This window comes from Cnephaeus nilssonii (assembly GCF_951640355.1).
Source record: "Cnephaeus nilssonii genome assembly, chromosome: 18".
Taxonomy (NCBI): domain Eukaryota; kingdom Metazoa; phylum Chordata; class Mammalia; order Chiroptera; family Vespertilionidae; genus Cnephaeus; species Cnephaeus nilssonii.
Window position 1 is genome coordinate 36,904,880 of NC_137089.1, and position 19,720 is coordinate 36,924,599.

Sequence of the window (19,720 nt, forward strand, 5' to 3'; positions counted from 1 at the left end):
ACTGTGGACACAAAGTAGCCTCAGGTCAAGGATTTCCTTTTGTAAGTCAGTTTAGTCTTCTCATTGTGTTGGGCTCTGCTGCCATTGCCTTGGGGACAGGCAGGCAGGCAGACAGTTCCTTAGGCCACCGGTGCGCGCCTCTGCCAGCCTGGACCACCCTTTCAGTGTCAGTCATAGGATAATGGGACGGTTTTATAGTACATAGTCCTGCTGTATTTTTAGTCCTGCTGTATTTTTAGTTTTAGCAAACAGTGATCAATTTGAACAATTTTCTTAAGATATTTTCAGATCTTACCTTTAATACTGTGTGTTAAAACTACTCATACACTCTGTCTAGCAGTCAGGGTGTCGTGTTCTGATGGTAACTCCGTCACTAATACCAGCAAACATGGCAAACTGACGGAGGAGTACTTTTCGTATCAGACCTGGAAAAACATGGAACAGTGGGAAAGCAGTGCTTTCTTTTTAGCTAAAAAGCATCTTCTTTTAACTTGTGAGTTTCTTGTTCCTCAATTTCTTTTAGAAGCAGTAAGTTGAATATTTAACAGGGATATTTTTAAATTGAGAAGACAGCATTTTAAGAATTTATTCTTTACGAAGGTATTCCACTGCTAAACTGTTTTTTAACATTGTCCTTTCAAACAGGAGCTTTTTGGTACGATGTGGATTAAATTGATTGCACAGGTCCCTTTGCTGGGCTACTCCTTCACTGACCAGGAGATTAAAAAAAAAAAAAAGAAATTGACATCACAGGGTAGGAAGACAGATTTTCCTATTATATTTGTAAGTAAAATATAGATGTAGAAGTTGAATACTATCAATTCAATTAAAGAATGAAACACAAATGAAGAGCTCTCTTAATGGAGTGGAATGGAAGTCATTTCAATCCCGTCTAGTGCTTTCCTGAAATGACTTCATTTCCTTAAAGCAGTGTTATAGGGAGTATTTCCAAAACCTTGCTGAAGGCGACACAAAGTAAGATGGCCCACACTCCTATGGCCAAGTTAATACTGGCTGCAGCCTCCTCTGCTCTGCTTGGGATGGTGCTGGTACCATGGAGTCACTTTCAGTTGCATTTTCTGTTTCATAAAATTGGGTCCCTCCCTGGTTTGCTTTCCTACCTCTACAGTAAGGGGTGCCTGAACAGAACTGTAAGCTTAGAACATAACATTGTGGAGAAATGCAGGGCTGTACAGATTGGTGTTCACATCACCTGCCTGGTACCCACCTGAGTAACGTCTCTCTTGCTTCCTCTAGATGACGAGAGTTCACTGGTTGACCCTGATGACTTCATGAAGCATTTGGGTGACGATGGATCAAACTCTGTAGCAACTGAACCCTGGCTCCGCCCGGGCACCTCAGAAACGCTGAAACAGTTCATGGCAGAGCAACTGGACCAAGAGCACCAGCAGGTTCCTGGAAAGCCAGGCACGTTCACTTGGCAGGGCCTGTCCACTGCACACGGTTAAAATAAACCTGCGTTGGACCCAGCAGTGCCTTCTAAGGTGAAAGGGGTGCTTACTCGGAACCTTTAATAATATGTGCTACTTTGACCCCTACCTGGAAGTTACTTATGTCATCTGTGTATAAGGTGATGTATATAATGTATACTATGTACATAAATAAAAAGCCACGATTAATTTATATATAATGTAGAATTATATAGAATTATTTTTGCAGTTTTGCCATAAATCAGGGTGGTAATGAACTCAACTACCATACGTGCATTATTGTAAATTCCGCTTATCGGTGGTAAAGTAGAATGAATAAAACACAAGTGTATTAACAATCTTGTAAAACCAGGAAACCCTGTTATATGTACACTTGTTATTGCCGTTGAAATAATTCACTAGTAAATACATTAGCTGTCACTATTCCAGTTGCTACGTAATGAGAATCAAATTATTTCCATGTTATTTATAACTACAGATTCAGTATAAATGATGGGAGTCATAATTGATTTTATTCCCCGAGCCATGCACTAAAATGTTACATCCTTCTGCCTCTATTTCTGTGCCAATTAAGGGATTAAGTTTACTAATTTATATGATTTAACTACTTCTTGATAGAAATAAATTATTTTTATTACCAATGTTCATTTCTTAACTGGAATTGAGGTTTCTAGACAAGGCGTTCAGGAGCACCCTGGATTAAAGACGGACTGGAATCCTCGCTGTGCCACTATGGACCCTGAATAAGTGACTTGTCTTTCTAATCACTTCATGAGAGGTACCTTTAAAAAAGATTTAAATTCTAAGAAACAATTATTTAGCGTCTTTACCACACAGCAGAGAACAGTGCGGGCACTGCTGCTTCACACTTCCTTCCACTGACACAGTGCACGGCAGGCAGATCAGATACGTTCACCTCAGGGGTGAACTTTATACTTTGAAATTTAGCTTGATTTGTAATCTAACCACTGTTTATTTTACTATAAAGATTTTTTTTCTTATTTCTTCATCTGAAAGTCAGATGAAGGCCTCTGTCTCCTCTAGGGAAAGCCTTGATACTATACACCATGAAATAAACTGCCAGGTTACCCGAAACACTTACCTGTCAAACAGACTGGAAGGTCATGGTGGCTCCCAGATAACCTAGGTGGGTGACGTGCCGCTGGGCTGAAACAGGGCTCCATCTTGGGGTAATACATACTGTTGACTTACCAATGCATAGTTCAGTGACTACTCGCTGTCTAAGAGAGGGAGGTGTGAGAACAAAGGCTGAACACTTACCTGTTTTTTAGCACAACTGCCCCGAAGGAAACTTTACTGCGTCTTTTCTCTACTCAAATAGTGGAGCATTATTCTGGGTTATTAATAAATATACAAAATATTAAATTATTAATATCCTATGGTTGAGGATGTAATGCCAGAAGCTGGAAAGAAAACTTTAGAACTAAAGAATATTGAATTTGTAGTTCTGGCAGAAAATAGCCTTTTCCTAGTTATTTGCTTTTCAATAAAAAAAAAACAAACCAATGAAACATGGGGCCGTGGATTACACAGGTTTGATTGCACTGATGAAATAATCCAAAAACTTTATTGACCTATAACCTGATTAGAATATGCCAGATGAGAATCAATATTGTACAGAAAGTTGTACAGAATTTTTTACATAGAAAACTTTACATCTGTACCATATACATTTTATCCATCTGAAAAAATTTCTACATCCACTGTTAATACGGAATGCTTGACAATCTTGTAATTTTTAACCATCAGAGCACAATTCACAGTATGAATACATTTCCAGTAAATCTAACCTCCCCAAACCATGCCAGAGTTATTTTAATATATTCAACATTGAGTTCTGTACACAGAATAAAATCTACATCAAGCCCCGCCACCCAAAAGAAAAAGGGACAGCAGCCTAGATTCATTTTGCAGTGATTCAAGTTCAGTCCATGAAGGATCATTCTATTTGAATGGCTCATCTTTAAAAGCCCTAAGAGAAGTATATTACAGGTAGTTATGTCAGTAGGGATATTTTTACCCTTTGTTGTTGTTGTTGTTGATCATGACAAGTATCGGCCACAACAGCTTCTGGGCATGTTAAACCTTCAAAGTTACCAACCCCCCGAAAAGGGCAAAACCAAAATCCCCACAAAATAAAAAGACAAAAAGTTCAACCCAAGTTTTTAGTGCATTTGACAAAATAGTATAGGTATTTAGCAAATGAATAAGAAAATAAAGAAAACAGTGCAAGAACTATATCATGTTTAAGATTTTTATATTACAGACCTGCGTCTCTGTACATTTTTCACAGAAGGATGATTAGCAGTATCTCAGGTAGTCTGAGTGTGCAAAAATTTCAGAATAAGAATACCATAGTTGCTAAATATCTTTTACCGTGAATAATTTCTTCTCCCCCCACTCCCCAATTATAAACATTTTATCCTTCAAAATACAGCTCTCCTGAGTTGTACTTCCTGCAGAAGTTCAAATCTTTACATCTATAGTTCTTTGGGTAAGTTTCACTTCCACACCTGCCAAAAATATGTGGGGCTCTCCCTGCCACTGAGGACAAGGAAGGACCTGTGAGCATGGCTGACGCTGTGGAAACGGGCTTTCTGCTCAACATGACACACAGGGTCCATCACTGAGAGGGACTGGAGCGTTGCAAGACTGAGTTCTAGTTCTAAGCACTTTGCCAGTCAGTAACTCTTAGACACTGAAATTCAGAGAAACCATTTTTCAGGTAGGAAATCTCAGCTCCAGGGTCCTTTTAAATAGCGGAGGGATGTAAACGCCAAGAGAAAAATACTAAGTTCCCATCATTGCTTGTTTATTCCAAGTTCCTGTTCAGGTGGTTGTGAAATCTGAAAAACCACTCCGATTCGCAGAAAAAATCTTCTAAGAACAGCACGAAGTTCAGGAATCAAGTCAAACTGCATAATTTCACATAAGAGAGGGTAGTAGAATGATGCGTGAGCTTTGAACTGGGAGGAAAATGAATTTCTCCATTAGTAGTGCTTGCATTCGAAACCACCACCTAAAACTCCCTTTAGAGACAAATCACTGGGCCGGGCACTGGCCATGGAGACAGAAGTGTCTGCGTGAAGCAGTGATGTGCTGATTATGGAACTGAAAGACCAGAGGTTTTCCAGACTCACTTCCGACATATATTTACTTAATTTCTATCTTATTTTGATATTTCCTTGACAAACTTAGTATTTATCACTGTTTTCCAGGTAATAAAAGTAGGAGGCCCAGCAGGAACCACGGTCTAATTTTACAACTAGAATATAAAACTTTCTCCTTTGTCCTGTAACAGGAACAATACACAGGACTCATTCATACGTCACCTTCTCCTCTCAGACTGCATGTGTGTTCTGTAAGCCGTGGATTAGTCGTTGAAACCATCTTATAATTGTTAAATAAAATTTTAATTTTCTGGGGAAATTCTACCTAACATTGCAATATAAACTATACAGTCTCCAACCAAAGGTTATACATCCCATATTCAGAGTTTGCAGTTGATGCACTTTGACTCTATTAAGCCAGAAATGTTGGGCTGGATACGCAGTCTCACACTTACCCTATTATCGCTAATCTTCAGAACTTTCGTTAGAAACAAAAGCAGTAAGTTAGTCCAGGCCTCCCGGTGACTCTCTGATGTCAGAGTAAGGAAGTAACTCAGTGCTTCACTGCACACACTGCAACACAAAAGGTTCCCTCTTACACGTGCTCATCCACCTGCTGGCACACTCACCGAGCAAGAACAACGAAGACGTGGAGGGTAGCGGATATTTGACTATTAGGGACCTTTTTATATAGTTTGAAAACGTCTTTAACTGGTCGCTGAGACCTTCTGTTCCCCAAGAACACACAAAAATACTATTCAGATGATGTTTTAGCCTTAGTGTGAGTTGAAATGTTAAAAGACAATATTAAGTTGTCATTAAATAAAAATAGAATGCAAAAAATAGTACCACGAAACAAAAACCCTCCAAATATTTTTTTCAAATGAAGTGCAGGCAGGTTCTCCCTTTCACAAATGATTGGTATGAAAAAAAAAATGAGCTCTGGCACAAAAAAGCCTAAAAACTAGAATATAAAGTAAAAATTTTAAGAGAAAACTTTCTCCTTTGTCCTGTAACAGGAACGATACACAGGACTTACTCATAGGTCACCAATTGTACAGAAGTACCTTCTCCTCTCAGACTGCACTGAACTATCACAATCTCTGCCTTGGCCGCACGTCATCTGCGTGGTCCCGCAGCTCCTGACTATGGGGTTGGCTGTGGACTCGCCCACATGTGAATCTGGTGGCCCTTTCCTGCTCTGGACCATGTAGCTGCACAGGTGAGAGGTAGAAACCCAGCCAAAAGTCTTACTTTAAAAGCCTTTGCTGGACCTCCTCCCAGGCACTAACCCGGCTCTCGTCCATGTACATCCGGAAGAGAATGCGCAGCCCACAGGCCAGGCTGCTTGTCTCCTGCTTCAGAAGGTTGGGTTTGGATTTGCCTTTAAAGCCTGCAGAGAGGGGAAGTTTTGGGATGAATTTGGGAAAGTATCTCACATTAAGGTACAGCGACCTGGATGGCAGCACATTCTGTGCGTTCAGCCATCACATCTGCTACCTGAGCCACAGCAGTTGCGCCCAGAGCCTTGCGCCCTCGAGGTGGCCCACGGACAGAAGTCACACTGAGAAGGTGGAGACCAAATCTGGCTGAAGGCCCGATGTGAAGGTAATTACTATGTTTAGAATTTCCTCCCCTCTCAAGCTGGGGATACAGATATAAGACAACACTTGGCTGGGAAGGTGGAACTCTCCCAGTGAAACTGCACCTGGAAGCCCGTGCAGCACAGCAGGGCTCCCGTGGAACAGAGCAGACCACAGGGACTGTTCTCAAGGCCACGGTACAAAGGGCCAAGTGCACGTGGAAACGGGTCCGGTGACCTTACAGGAGCGGTCCCAGTAGAATGGTGGCAACAAGTTGGGTTGAAGGGGAAAAGCAAGGCCAGACCACTCTTTCCTGCAGTTGTGGGGTAAAGAGAAGAGGACGGACAGAGCCAGGGCTTCATCAGCAGTTAGACATTCTAGATGACATAGAAACTCAAATATAAAGCAACCACATTCCACCTGACAGAGTTTGACATTCAGTAAACGTCACCTCCCTTCTTTTCCTGCCAGATTCGGCTGCCCCCACTTCATTGCATGCACCCTAGTCCCCAAGCACTACCAAATAGGCTCTGATTAACTATTTCTTAAATAAAAAATTGGCAATGTCAGTAAATTATAAAGCTTATGGAGGGAGTGGGCGATGAGGGAAAGAGGAAACGTAATACTTTCAACAATAAAGGATTTAAAGAAAATAAAATTTCCAACGTGTTCTAAAACAGATATGCCTCCCACTTTTAACCATTCACTTTCATTCTGAGATACGCTCATGCCCAGGTCAATATGGAGAAGTCATCTGAACACATGTGTTTCTCATAAAAGGGCAGATTTCAGTGTGCTGACAGTGTCAACAGGAAGGCCCAAGCTGGGAAACAAGATGAAACGACTGGTCAAATCAGTCACATAAAGGTCGGTTAGACAAGGGGAAACATACACCCAGGCAGTTACTTAATCTACTGAAGACCTGACAGACCTGGCTGGTAGACTGCCTTCCTATTATAGTTGTTAAGGTGGAAGTTTAAACAGTCAGTTCTGAGCAATGTAAGTATCTGCTGTACGTTCATAAACAGTGACCATTAGATGTGGGACTGTGCAGCTTACCTGCTTTCCACAGAGCAGTCCTCTGTTCATTGTTGGAATTAAATGCTTTTGCAAATCGATGTGACTCTAATAAGCAGTCCAGTAGCTTAAAAAGCTGTTGTGATGTTAAAAAGCGGTACATTCCTTGGTCTTGAGTATCAACTCGAACATCAAAGTCCACGGCATCTCTCTTTGGGAGATAAACCACCATAGCGCACACACACACAGAGTCACAGATTTTAGACATCAATGCTTCCCAAAGACTAGGTTTACAAGCAAGTCACAGAACCTAACCTGTTCTATCTCAACAGAAGATAGGGAAAGGTCCATCTTTTGTTGCCTGATTTCCAGAATCTTCATTGCAGGCACCCTAGTCCCCAAGCACTATCCTCCTAATTCAAGAGCTCTGCTCACACTGGACCCAACAGCCATTCTCCCAGCCCTTCCCCGTTCCTCGCCCCTCAGGTCCTCGCTGCTCTTCTTCACCAGGTGGGAGTCCATGTGATTATAATTATTCCCTCACCTCCTCTTTACAGTAATTGTTTGGAAAGCTGCCTACTCCATGTCTGCTCCCACATGCTGAACCTAACTGGAGAGAAACACACTGATTTATCTTTAAATCCGGTGGATGATGGATTAAATCTGGATGCTGCCCAGCAATCCTCTTGCACTTCCCTCGTCCATTTCCCTGGACACTAACTCCTGTTTTCCCTTCTCTCAAGTAGCTAAAGCTTTCCTCCCAAACGCACTTGGTGGATGGCTTTTCTTCCTATCTAACTGAGAAGCCAGTGCGATCAGATCTCCACAAACTCCCACCCGACTTCCTACATGTACACAGAACCCATCCACTGGGCGTGTGTTCCTGTTACAATGCATGAGCTGTCTGCTTCCAACCAAGACAACCCCCGGGGACTTGGCACGAGGGCCCATCTCTAGGCAGCCACTCAAGAAGCCTGCTACGGCAGCTGTCCCTCTCTCGTCTGCACTGGTTTCTCTCTCCCGGAGAGCTCTCATCAGAGGACATGCTGCAATATTGCTTATCTTAAAGACAACTTTTCTTGACCCCTTCATTCTCCTCCAGCTATTACCCCATTTCTCTGTACCCCTCGAGTTCCCAATATTTGTTGTCTTCAACTGCTCTCTTCTCTTGTACCCAGTATAATAATATCACAATTAAACACAATGTCAAGGTCACTATTGCTAGAGGGCAATTCTCAGACACAAAATTACTTGACCTACTGAGAATTGGACAGAACTTAGGGCTTCTTCCTAAGACATTTCTGCACTTGGCTTCCAGGTCTCCTCATGCCACCCTGGTTCTTGGTCTCTGGCTCTTTACCAACTGCCTCACCAGGAGCTAAACCATGGAGGCCTCCAGGGCTCAGTCCCTGACCACACTCTACCTGGGTCATGCCATCCAGTCCCATGGTTTAAAATGAGATCAATGTGATAAAGACCTACCCCCACCCTCAAATTACATCTCTAGCTGGACCTCAGCTCTGAATCCCAGACTGTCTCCGCTCCTCACCTGGGCTGCAGCTAAGTTCTCCGCGTCCTCCTTCCTGCTTGTGGCGGGGAAGAACACAATGTTGTCGATAGTCTGGATGAGTTCCAGCTGCACAACACATTTAATCAACAGGGCAGCAAACAGTTTTTGTTCTGGATATTCTGTGAGGAAACCCACCCCAATGCACATGCAAACAAAAATTATTTCGAATCCTTTATCATTTCTATATTACAATGCTAAGGGAACATAATATGTATGAAGGTAACTTGCACATATCACAGTGAGAAGGACGTACTTACTGTTTTTGCACATAAGCACTATTCAGCAAAAGTTTAATCAATATTTAGAAAACATTAATTTTTAAAATTAGCTTATTGTTTAACAAAATATAACAATGAATTAAAAGCTAAAACTTAAATGTTTACTGTAAACACAAGTTTGGCCTTTGAATATAGGTAATATACAAACCTACACCAAAATAACAACAACAAGAACTAGACTTGTAAGACAGGAAGTGAGAGAGCCAAGAATTTTGACAAATGGGGCAATATTGTGGATTAACCATAGTGCATGTTTTATTTGGAACCATGTTAGGAGTTGTAGCTCAAATGACCTTGTATCTTCAAATGGATCCATAAGCAAAGAAACCTATAAAAAGTTATGCTAAGTGTGTTACTACAAAAGTAACCAAATCATGAAGTAACAGAAGTGTTTTCCACAGTGCCCAGGTGAACTGTAACATGGCTACCTCCCTCTAGCCTGAATAAATTTGGTCAACAGGACGATGTTTCTAACACATATTCATAAGAGAAACTTTCCATTTCACTGACCTCCTGGTTCATGGCAATGGTGGTTTCTGCCTGACAATTGCTGCCTGATATTTTGAAAGCAAAATAGCCACTTAAATATTTTTAGGGCATTTTATGAAAAAGGAAACAGAAAGGAACTCAGACATCTAGGTGGGCTTTCCCTTTGTCCTCCTCCTTTGATGGTAATATATACTAGTAAGAGTTGCAAAAGTAGGTTTATACTTGTTTTTATAGGAAAATATATAATACAAGAATAAGTAATAATATAAGAATCTCAATCCCCAGTAGGGGGAGTTCAGGAGGCAGCCAATTGATGTTCTCTCTCATCAATGTTTCTATCTCTCTATCCCTCTCCCTTCCTCTAAAATCAATAAAAATATATGTTAAAAAATGGATCAGTCGCCGAAACCGGTTTGGCTCAGTGGATAGAGCGTCGGCCTGCGGACTGAAGGGTCCCAGGTTCAATTCCGGTCAGGGGCATGTGCCTTGGTTGCGGGCACATCCCCAGTAGGGGGTGTGCGGGAGGCAGCTGATCGATGTTTCTCTCTCATCGATGTTCTAGCTCTCTATCCCTCTCCCTTCCTCTCTGTTAAAAAATCAATAAAATATATTTTAAAAAATGGATCAGTGATCTATATATAAGAGTTTAAAAAGTATAAAACTCTTAGCAGAAAACATTGGGGAAAATCTTCATGACCTATTAATGGATTCTTAGCTATGACACTAAAAACATGAGCAACAAAAGAAAAAAAAGATAAATTAGACTTCATCAAAATTAAAAACTTTTGTGTAACAGAAGACATTATCAAAGAAGTGAAAAAATGACCTAGAGAATGGGAGAAAATGCAAATCATATATCAGATATGGGGGTAGTATCCAGAGCATGCAACAAACTCCTACAATTCAAAAACAAAATGACAAACAGCCCAACTAAAAATGAGCCAAGGACGTGAATAGATATTTCTCCAAAAAAGATAAACAAATGGCCAATGAGCACATGAAAAGACACTACTCGACATTATCAATCATTAAGGAAATGCAAATAAAATCCACAATGAGCTACCACGTCACACCCGCTAGGATGGCTATACTAAAAAAAGAAGTAATGTTAGTGAAGATGAGGAAAAATTGGATTGCTGGTGGGAATGTAAAATGATACAGCCACTATGGAACATATTTCAGTGGTTCCTCAAAAAGTTAAATATAGAATTATCATATGACCCAGCAATTCTACTCCTAGGTATCTACCCAAAAGAATTAAAACAGGCACTAAACAGTACTTGTAAACAGACAGTCATAGCAGCCTTATTCATGATAACCAATCAGTAGAATAAAGTCAAATGCCCATCAACAGATGAATGGATAGATAACATGTGGCATATCCATAAAAATGACAATTACTCTGTCATAAAAAGGAATTACTGATCCACTTTACAATGTGGCTGGACCCTGAAACATTATGCTAGATAAAAGCCAGACATAAAAGGTCACATGCTGTATTATTCCATTTATATGAAATGTGCAGAATAGCAAATCCATAGACACAAATCAGAATGGTGGTTGCCAGGGGCTGAGGAATGGGAAAATAGGAAGGAAAAGCATAATGGTTATGGGGTTGTCTTTTGGGATGATAAAAAATGTTTTGGAAATAGATAAAGTGGCAACTGCACACCATTGTGGATTTACTAAATGCCAATAAATAGTTCACTTTCAATTGGTTACTTTCGTTATGTGAATTTCATCTCAATTTTAAAAAGCGATTTTTCAAGCTGTCCTATTTTCCTCTGGGGAGGAGGCAGTCTTTCCTCAGTGTTACAATTTTCCTTCAGTAAACAAAATTTAACCTATTTAGTAAAAACAGAACTAAGGTGGTGAGGAGGGGAGCGAAGATGACGGGGGTGGGGCAGCAGCGCACAGGAAGGCTTGCTCCTCATGCGGAGCTCAGCTTTGGAAGCACGGACCCCGCACTCTCTCCCCTCACTGATGAGTAGCGGAGGGCCCATCAGGCCCCACTCTTGCAGGAAAACAATGGGGCTGACATGAAGAAGGGGCTGAGAGGGAACACTCATAGGCTCAACACAAACCCTCGCTGGTACTCAGGTGTTAGCAGAGTTCCTGATCCTCCTCAAGGGAGTATCTCTCTATCCACCTAGACAGGGAGGTTCAGGTTGGAGCGAACATAGTAAGGAAGTGACCATACAATCAGTTACAGTATATTTGTTAGAAATAAAAGTACAAGCAAATTTCATTCCTTTCCTACATCCAACAAAATACACAACTTAGTTTTACTAAGATTATAAATAACTCACTTGCTGAAGGTTTAAGTTTGTTGGCTTCTTCATTCACAGTAGAGACAGAAGTCAATGTTGCTTGCTGTCTATTATCTGCAGATCTTGGTTGAATAGAATCATGGATATCTACAGATTTCTGTGATATTGTATCCTAACAAAATAAAAAAAATTCATTTTAAGTACAATGAATAAAGCTTAAGAATAAAAACAGCATGGATGGAGCTGGAGAGCATTATGCTAAGTGAAATAAGTCAGTCAGAGAAAGATAAATATCACATGATCTCACTCATTTGCGGATTATAATGAACAACATAAACTGATGAACAAAAACAGATCCAGAGACAGAGAGGCATCAATCAAATGCTCAAACCTCAGAAGGAAGGTAGGGGAGGGTGGAGGTAAGGGGTACAGGTCAACTAAATGACTTGTATGCATGCGTATAAGCATAACCAATGGACACAGACACCAGGGGCATGAGGGCATGAATGGGAATTCGGTGGGGGGCAATGGAGGGATAAGGACACATATGTAATACCTTAATCAATAAAAAAAATAAAGTGAAATGAAAATAGTTTCTATTATGTTTTTTTTAATAAATAGACCGTGTCCCTATGAAAATGACATTCTACACATTGCAATTACAGATGCAATGAGAGGAAATTATTTAAAATTACCTGTCCATTGACAGAGCCAATAGTCTTTAAGCGAAAAGCTTCCCTTCTGACTGCCAGGCTTAGGCCTGACACTACCCAAGAGCAAGAGAAAAAATTGCTAAGTTCACTGTGTGGGAAAAGTAGTCAACAATACCCATGAACTGTCATGAAATCTAAACAGAGATTTCTGCAAGCTTTGTTCAGGCTGAGCTCAGGGAAGCTTTTTAGGGATGAGTTTTAGGGAAGGATGTTCTGTCACCCAAGGAACCCACAACCAGAGGTCAGTGAGAGGGGACCAACTAGGAGTGAGGTGTCATGAAGAGAAGCTGAATGTTCAATCAAGTCCAACAGAGCTACACCGGATTTCGCCCCAGAGTTACTAAGTGTAACATTGAAAAAGCAATGAATTAATCCCCATTCTGATTAATCCCCATATGGGTTGTTATTACCTATGGATTAGACAATAAGTTCAAAGCACCAGTACAGTGTCAGGCAATATATGGAGTGACAGCAATACAATGCACTCAGCAAGTCAGACTGTGGCCTATTATAGACTACTAGAGGCCCGTTGCAGGAAGATTCCTGCAAGAATAGGGCTTCCTTGGGCCTATTCCCACAAGAATAGGACTTCCTGCGGCCTGAGCGAAGCAGAGAAGAGAGCGAAGCCCACCAAGGAGGACTTCCCTCCCGCCCCCCCGCCCCCCACCCCCACCCCGCGCTTTCCCTCCCACTGCCGCCACTGCCCCACTTTCCGCTTTCCCTCCCTCTTCCTTGTACACTGTCTTCAGTCTTCGTTCTGTGCCTGCGTATGCAAATTAACCACCATCTTTGTTGGGTAATTTGCATACTTGCTCTGATTGGCTGGTGGGCGTAGCAGAGTGATGGTTAATTTGCATGTTTCTCTTTTATTAGTGTAGATTAGAGGCCCGGTGCATGAAATTCGTGCACGGGGCGGGGGAGCGGTTTGTCCCTCAGCCCAGCCTGTAGCCTCTCCAATCTGGGACCCCTCAAGGGACCTTCATTTTTTCCTCCAGGAGTGTGGTGGAAAAACCCTAGATCACCTTATTGGATTCTTATAATCCAGATTACCAAGAACACTGCAAGTGGTGGCCTACAGGGAGCTTAGCCAATGAGCTGTCAGAAAAGGTATTTACTCTCAAACTGGTTTGGCTCAGTGGATAGACCATAGGCCTGCAGACTGAGGGGTCCCAGGTTAGATTCCTGTTAAGGGCATGTACCTTGGTTGGAGGCACATCCCCAGTGGGGAGTGTGCAGGAGGCAACTAATCGATGTTTCTCTCTCATTGATATTTCTGACTGTCTATCCCTCTCCCCTTTTCTCTGTAAAAAAAATTAATAAAATATATTTTTTAAAAGGTGTATCCTCTGCAGCTCATGCAGCCCCTGGGTTGTGTCCACTGGGCTAGGGGCGTGTCCCTGCCACCTGGTGGTGGCCGCTGGGGTCTCCGCACACCCCAGAGGCTAGCAGCCATCCCCCTGTCGTGGGTGCCTGGCTGGGGCGTGGACCCAAACTGCCGCTTCGTGCGCGAGCCTTTGCAAGCGGCTGGGGGCAGGACGGGAACATCCCTGTCTCCAAACACCCCCGAGGCTAGGAGCCAGCCCCACCAGGGGCCCAAGGCTGGGGGCATGCAGGGACCCTGGGCAGCAAGCAGCAGTGGCCGCCAGGGTCTCGGCACACCCCAGAGGCCAGCAGCCAGCCCCCCGTCGTGGGCGCCTGGCTGGGGGCGTGTACCCAAACCGCCACTTCGTGCACGAGCCTTTGCAAGTGGCTGGGGATGTTCCTGCCCGCCAGGCCGCTTGGCGCCTGCACCCATAGGCTCCGAGTAGCCCGGGGGTGTTCTGGGACCCCTGCTGCTCAGGACCTAAGCGCGGGCCTACAGGCTAGGATCGGCCTGGGTCCAGAGGATGTTTTCGGGACCCAGGCCACTCAGCGCCTGCATATGCAAATTAACTGCCACCTTTGTTTGGGTTAATCTGCATATTCGCTCTGATTGGCTGGTGGGCGTAGTGGAGTGATGGTTAATTTGCATGTTTCTCTTTTATTAGATAGGATTGTCCTAACAATCCCAGCTGTTTCACTGGGGTTTCTGAAAGGAACACAGGGGCCTGTGTTCCCCAAAATAGTGCTAATCAAAATAGTATTTTAACTTGGACTTATGTTTATGATCTGCAGTTTATGATCTTTTATTCATTGTTCTGTACTAGTATAAAACGGGGATAACATATACCAAACCTGGTTCAAAAAATTGCTGGAAGAACTGGAGTGATGTGTATACAAGCCAAGGAATGCCAAGGGTTGCCAGCAGCCACTGGAAGCTGAGAGAAGCAAAAAGGGATTCTCCCTCAAAGGCTTTGAAGGGAGCTGGCTCTGCAGATGCCGGGATTTTGGACTTTTTGCCTCCAGGACTATGAGAGAATCAATTTCTGTTGTTTTAAGCCACTTAAGTTTGTGGTAATGTTACGTCAGTCCTAGGCAAATAAATACAATGGATGAAGGGCATATCAGAATTCTTTGTACTGGTTTTGCAACTTTTCTTTAAGGTCAAATTATATCAAAATTAAAAGTTTAAATGAAATATCCAATAATATCTTCAGCTTGGCATGGAAATCCATGCACAATCTGGTGCCAGCCTCTTACAACTCTTGAAGTCATTTTACTCTATGTCTCATCTTATAAAATAATTTAAAATACTGCCTGTATGGCACTTACAGAGATAAATTTTAGCTACTTGGGAAAGTGACCATGATAAAATTTAACCTGAGAATTCTGGATAGATTTATGCCTTCTTTTTAAAAGACAAAAGGTCATACAAAAGAATCTGGTCCATGATAAAATTACTTTTCACAAATAAATAATTTAAAATACGCTTTATTTATTAGAACTTACCAATTGTTTTTCATTCACAGGAGAGGAAGGCAGGGGAACAGTTTCTCCGGAAGTGGGACGCCACGTCAAAAGCCTTTAAAATACCAAAATCACACCAGTCAATCACAGTGTAAAACATGTCACATCCAACATATTTTGAAATGGGCACAAAAAAGTCACATGAATATACCAAAAACAGTATATTACTTCTTTGACTACTGTTAAGAGCAATTTGCTGAAAAGAAAAATCTAGTGAGAAGTTTAAAATATATACTTCCAGCAAAACAATTAGCAGTTAATATAATTAGAGTACTCGGGTCATCAGTTTTAGAAACTTTAAACTCAGTTTTTCTAAGTATTAAGGGTCATTAAGTATTATTCAAAGTGAGATTTAAAAAAAGTTTGAGTTGTTTCAAAAAAATTCATAAACCTTTTTAGATTCTATTTTTTTAATGTATAAAAAGAAATAAAATAAAATTTGGCCCCAAAGAGGACACTAAGTTGATTAGCTGCTTGGGACAGAAAGATGATTAAGACCTAAGTTCTTTCTTTAAGAAGCAAGAGTTCCTGGGAAATGGGGCAGACAGGTAGTAAATATGTCACTTCAGTTCAATATGGAGAGAACTCTGGTACAGATACATGCTAGTAAGAGATGCTTATTAGATGATCTTTAAGAACAAGCATCTTATATCTAGAATGTGTACATTCAATGAGTTAAAGCAGAAGCAGTTCTTTAAAAAAGAAATTCAGCCTGGCTGGTGTGCTCAGTGGTTGAGCATCGACCTGTAAACCAAGAGGTCACTGGTTCAAATCCTGGTTAGGACACATATCTGGGTTGCAGGATAGATCCTCCAGTGTGGGGCAGGCAGGAGGCAGCCAATCAATGTTTCTCTCTCATCATGCTTCTATCTCTCTATCCTTCTCCCTTCCTCTTTCTCTTAAAAAAATATCAATAAAAACACATTTAAAAAATTAAAAAAAAAATTCAGCCCAACTGGTTTTTATAAAGACTTCACAGGGACAACACCTAAGCAAGAATTCATACAATAGCGGCTATAGATAAACTATGACAAAAATCTATCATTTGTCAGTTACATTGATCCAACAAAATGTGCACCAAAAAGTAAGAACTGTCAAATAATTATAAATAGGCAAAGGTAATTACTGTGTGTCCTTTGGTGTAGTCCTACCCCGATCTTTCCTAGGGGTGTGTTCCTCTTGTTTGACTTTATATTTTCTAGTGATGAGGATATTTACAAGGAGATCATACCAGTACAAACATATTTAATTCATGTCAAGAAAAAGTTTATGATGCTTAAAAATGTGGATAGTTTTTGTGTATAGTTTTATTCCAGTGCATTCACATATACCTACTTAATAAGATGTTTTAGGTAACATTTAAAACATCTAACTAAGTAGATTTATATACTGTAGATGTAAGGTGAAGCTCTGTGCATGTCAAAGGGCCCCAGGGTACTGGGAAGTAGGTTCCAGGTCTGCCCTGCACCAAGTCCAGGAGGCATCAGTCATTAGGCCAGTGATGGGCAACCTTTTGAGCTTGGTGTCAAACTTGGCCAAAAAACTGAGCATAACTCGGGTAGTGTGTCACTTTGAGGAAAAAACATTATTTCGCAAATGTTTCATCCTCGGCATGCGGCCACCTCAGCGGCCGCGTGTCATCAGAAATGGCTACGCGTGTCAGTGCTGACACGCGTGTCATAGGTTCGCCATCACTGCACTAGGCAGATTCTATCTTAGTTTCCCCGTTGATAGAAACTCCTTCACTACAATTCAATGCCAAATTTATCCCCTAGAGATGAAAATTAACTGTAAAATGTGATAGGTGCAAATAAATCTTCCTAAGATTATTAAATCTACAATAATTGAATATATGTTATTGTTGTTTTAATTTAAGACCATGGCTTGGTTTAGTCTGAATAAATAAACCCTTATAAAAGTGGAATCACTTCATTATGACCCCAATTTTGGATGATCAGACTAAAGGTTTTGGTTTATAAAGAATTTAATTCATGTATTTGTTATGGTTTATAGGAGTTTGATTTGTAATAAATACAAATTCAAGGACTAATGAGATGTTTGAAAAAGGATTCTGTTATGAGAAATCACTAGTTACTATCAAACCTTTTATGTCCATCATTCAATATATAAAGTTGTATAAAATCATCTTACGCATGTGGGATTGTAGTTTTGAAGATATCCAGTGTGCAGTTACAAGTTTTATCCCAGATTTCTAGGGTAAATTTTTCCCCATTCAGGATAACAACATTCTCTAAGCAGTTTGTACCAGATCGTGCTAACTGCTCATTGTCTAGAAAAGAAAAGAACAATTCATTTGTGTATTACCAGGGTCCAATTTAACACATTGTGTCACTATCTGGCACAGACATACCTTGCTGCACACACCAGTACAGCTGGGCAAAAATATCATCCAAAAGCACATCACTGAGCACTTCTAAATACTGAGTGAACACGTCACAGATGGCATAAAGGGCATGATTACAGGTCGTTGTCATCCATTCAGCTTTCTGGGAGATGGGGGGAGAGGAGGGGAGAAAGTCAGACCATTCATCAACTACTAGAATGAAAAAAAGAGATATGTTTGCACGTGTAAAATGTAAGCCTATCCCTGTTCCTTTGAGACCTTTACTTCCCTCCAGAACATTACATTCACCTAACTTAATATCTGCTATCTGTTTTTCTCCATTATCCCATAACCCCTATGTGTAAACTAATTTAACTATTTTTTGTACTGTTTGCTTTGATTGTGAAGAACTATCACAGCATTTTCTTGCTATTAGCGTTATGACTTTTCAAACAATATGCATGAATAAACAGCAGGCCTTGCTCCAGCATATGACCAAACTTGAAAGAGAAATAAAGAGGAAGAAAAGGGTAAGAATTTATCCAAGTGGGATCAGTATATCTTTTAAATTAAACTGACTTTCATGAAGTACAGTTATTTAAAAACACTATAAAAGACAAATAGGGCCATATAAAGTAAGTGTTTTTCTCAAATACATAATGGACTAACCTGAACCAACAGTTTTCAAACATAGTTTTGTGGTAGTGCATACATATGTCTATTTATTATCATGTAGTCTTTATTTAATTCAGAATAAGAAGTCACTATGAATACTAAAGAAAGCTACTGGTGTTTATAGTTGTGACAATATTAAAATGAGGAAAATAAACTGGAAGTTCAACAAAAACATAAAAAACCCCAATAAAATCCCACCAATTCATTAACTCGGTTCTATCCCCAAATAGTGTTCTTGTTTATAAAGGCATACAATCTATATATCTATATCTATATCTATATCTATATCTATATATATCCCATCTAATAAAAGAGTAATATGCACATTGACCATCACTCCAAGACACAAGATGGCCACCCCCATGTGGTCAAAGATGGCTGTCCCCATGGGGACACAAGGTGGCTGCCACAAGATGGCTTGCAGGGGAGGGCAGTTGTGGGCAGTTAGGGGTGACCAGGCCAGCAGAGGAGGGCAGTTGGGGTGACCAGGCCGGCAAAGGAGGGCAGTTGGGGGAGACCAGGCCTGCAGGGGAGGGCAGTTGGGGGGGACCAGGACTGCAGGGGAGGGAAGTTGGGGGGGAACCAGGCCTGCAGGGGAGGGCAGTTAGGGGGGGACCGAGACCTGCGGCGGAGGGCAGTTAGGGGGACCAGGCCTGCAGGGGAGGGTAGTTGGGGGGGTGGACCAGGCCTGCAGGGGAGGACAGTTGGGGCAGGGGACCCAGACCTACAGGGAAGGGCAGTTGGGGGAGATCAGGCCTGCAAGGGAGGGCAGTTGGGGGCGACCAGACTGGCAGGAGAGGGCAGTTAGGGGCAATTGGGCTGGCTGGGGAGCAGTTAGGCCATCAGGCTGGCAGGGGAGTGGTTAGGGGGTGATCAGACTGGCAGGCAGAAGCAGTTAGGGGCAATCAGGCAGAGGCAGGTGAGCGGTTAGGAGCCAGCAGTCCTGGATTGTGAGAGGGATGTCCAACTATCTGCCAAAACAGGCAGTAAGACATCCCTCAAGGGGTCCCAGATTGGAGAGGGTGCAGGCTGGACTAAGGGATGTCCCCCCCCCGCCGCATGAATTTCGTGCACCAGGCCTCTAGTGTGTGTGTGTGTGTGTGTAAATATAAAAAAGAGGTAATATGCAAATTAGGCCAGGACTCCGTAACGGGTCATGACCAGACAGGAGGAGGTTGCGCGGTGGCTCGGGCGGCCCCAGAGCGGACACAGGCAGGGGGGCTGGAGGACGCTGCGAGCCAGGCGCGGGTCCCGGCCCCCTGTGGGGTGCCTCCCTGCACGGCGGGAGGCAGGGTGCTTCCTCACGCAATTTC

The 19,720-nt window shown here is 42.0% G+C and overlaps 2 protein-coding genes across 9 annotated transcripts in view; one reads left to right on the top strand and one right to left on the bottom strand.

Annotated features, from left to right (window-relative positions):
- The window catches only part of CSPP1 (centrosome and spindle pole associated protein 1), a 113,156-nt gene extending 110,278 nt beyond the window's left edge, over positions 1–2,878 (top strand). For 5 of the 7 annotated variants that reach the window (XM_079796240.1, XM_079796241.1, XM_079796239.1 and 2 more), the window contains one exon: positions 1,258–2,878. In XM_079796240.1, coding sequence (XP_079652366.1) covers positions 1,258–1,469 — 212 coding nt within the window. In that variant the 3' untranslated portion in view covers positions 1,470–2,878. Of the gene's footprint in view, positions 1–645 lie in introns of all 7 variants that reach the window. The other 2 variants (XR_013814935.1, XM_079796243.1) reach the window with 2 other exon arrangements.
- A 142-nt stretch (positions 2,879–3,020) lies between these two features.
- Positions 3,021–19,720, bottom strand: part of ARFGEF1 (ARF guanine nucleotide exchange factor 1) — a 97,510-nt gene continuing 80,810 nt past the window's right edge. For both annotated transcript variants that reach the window (XM_079796238.1, XM_079796237.1), the window contains exons 31-39: positions 17,760–17,895; positions 17,540–17,678; positions 15,371–15,443; positions 11,829–11,961; positions 8,732–8,871; positions 7,225–7,393; positions 5,837–5,975; positions 5,038–5,155; positions 3,021–4,438 (exon numbers count right to left, since the gene is read on the bottom strand). In XM_079796238.1, coding sequence (XP_079652364.1) covers positions 4,274–4,438; positions 5,038–5,155; positions 5,837–5,975; positions 7,225–7,393; positions 8,732–8,871; positions 11,829–11,961; positions 15,371–15,443; positions 17,540–17,678; positions 17,760–17,895 — 1,212 coding nt within the window. In that variant the 3' untranslated portion in view covers positions 3,021–4,273. The remainder of the gene's footprint in view (positions 4,439–5,037; positions 5,156–5,836; positions 5,976–7,224; positions 7,394–8,731; positions 8,872–11,828; positions 11,962–15,370; positions 15,444–17,539; positions 17,679–17,759; positions 17,896–19,720) is intronic.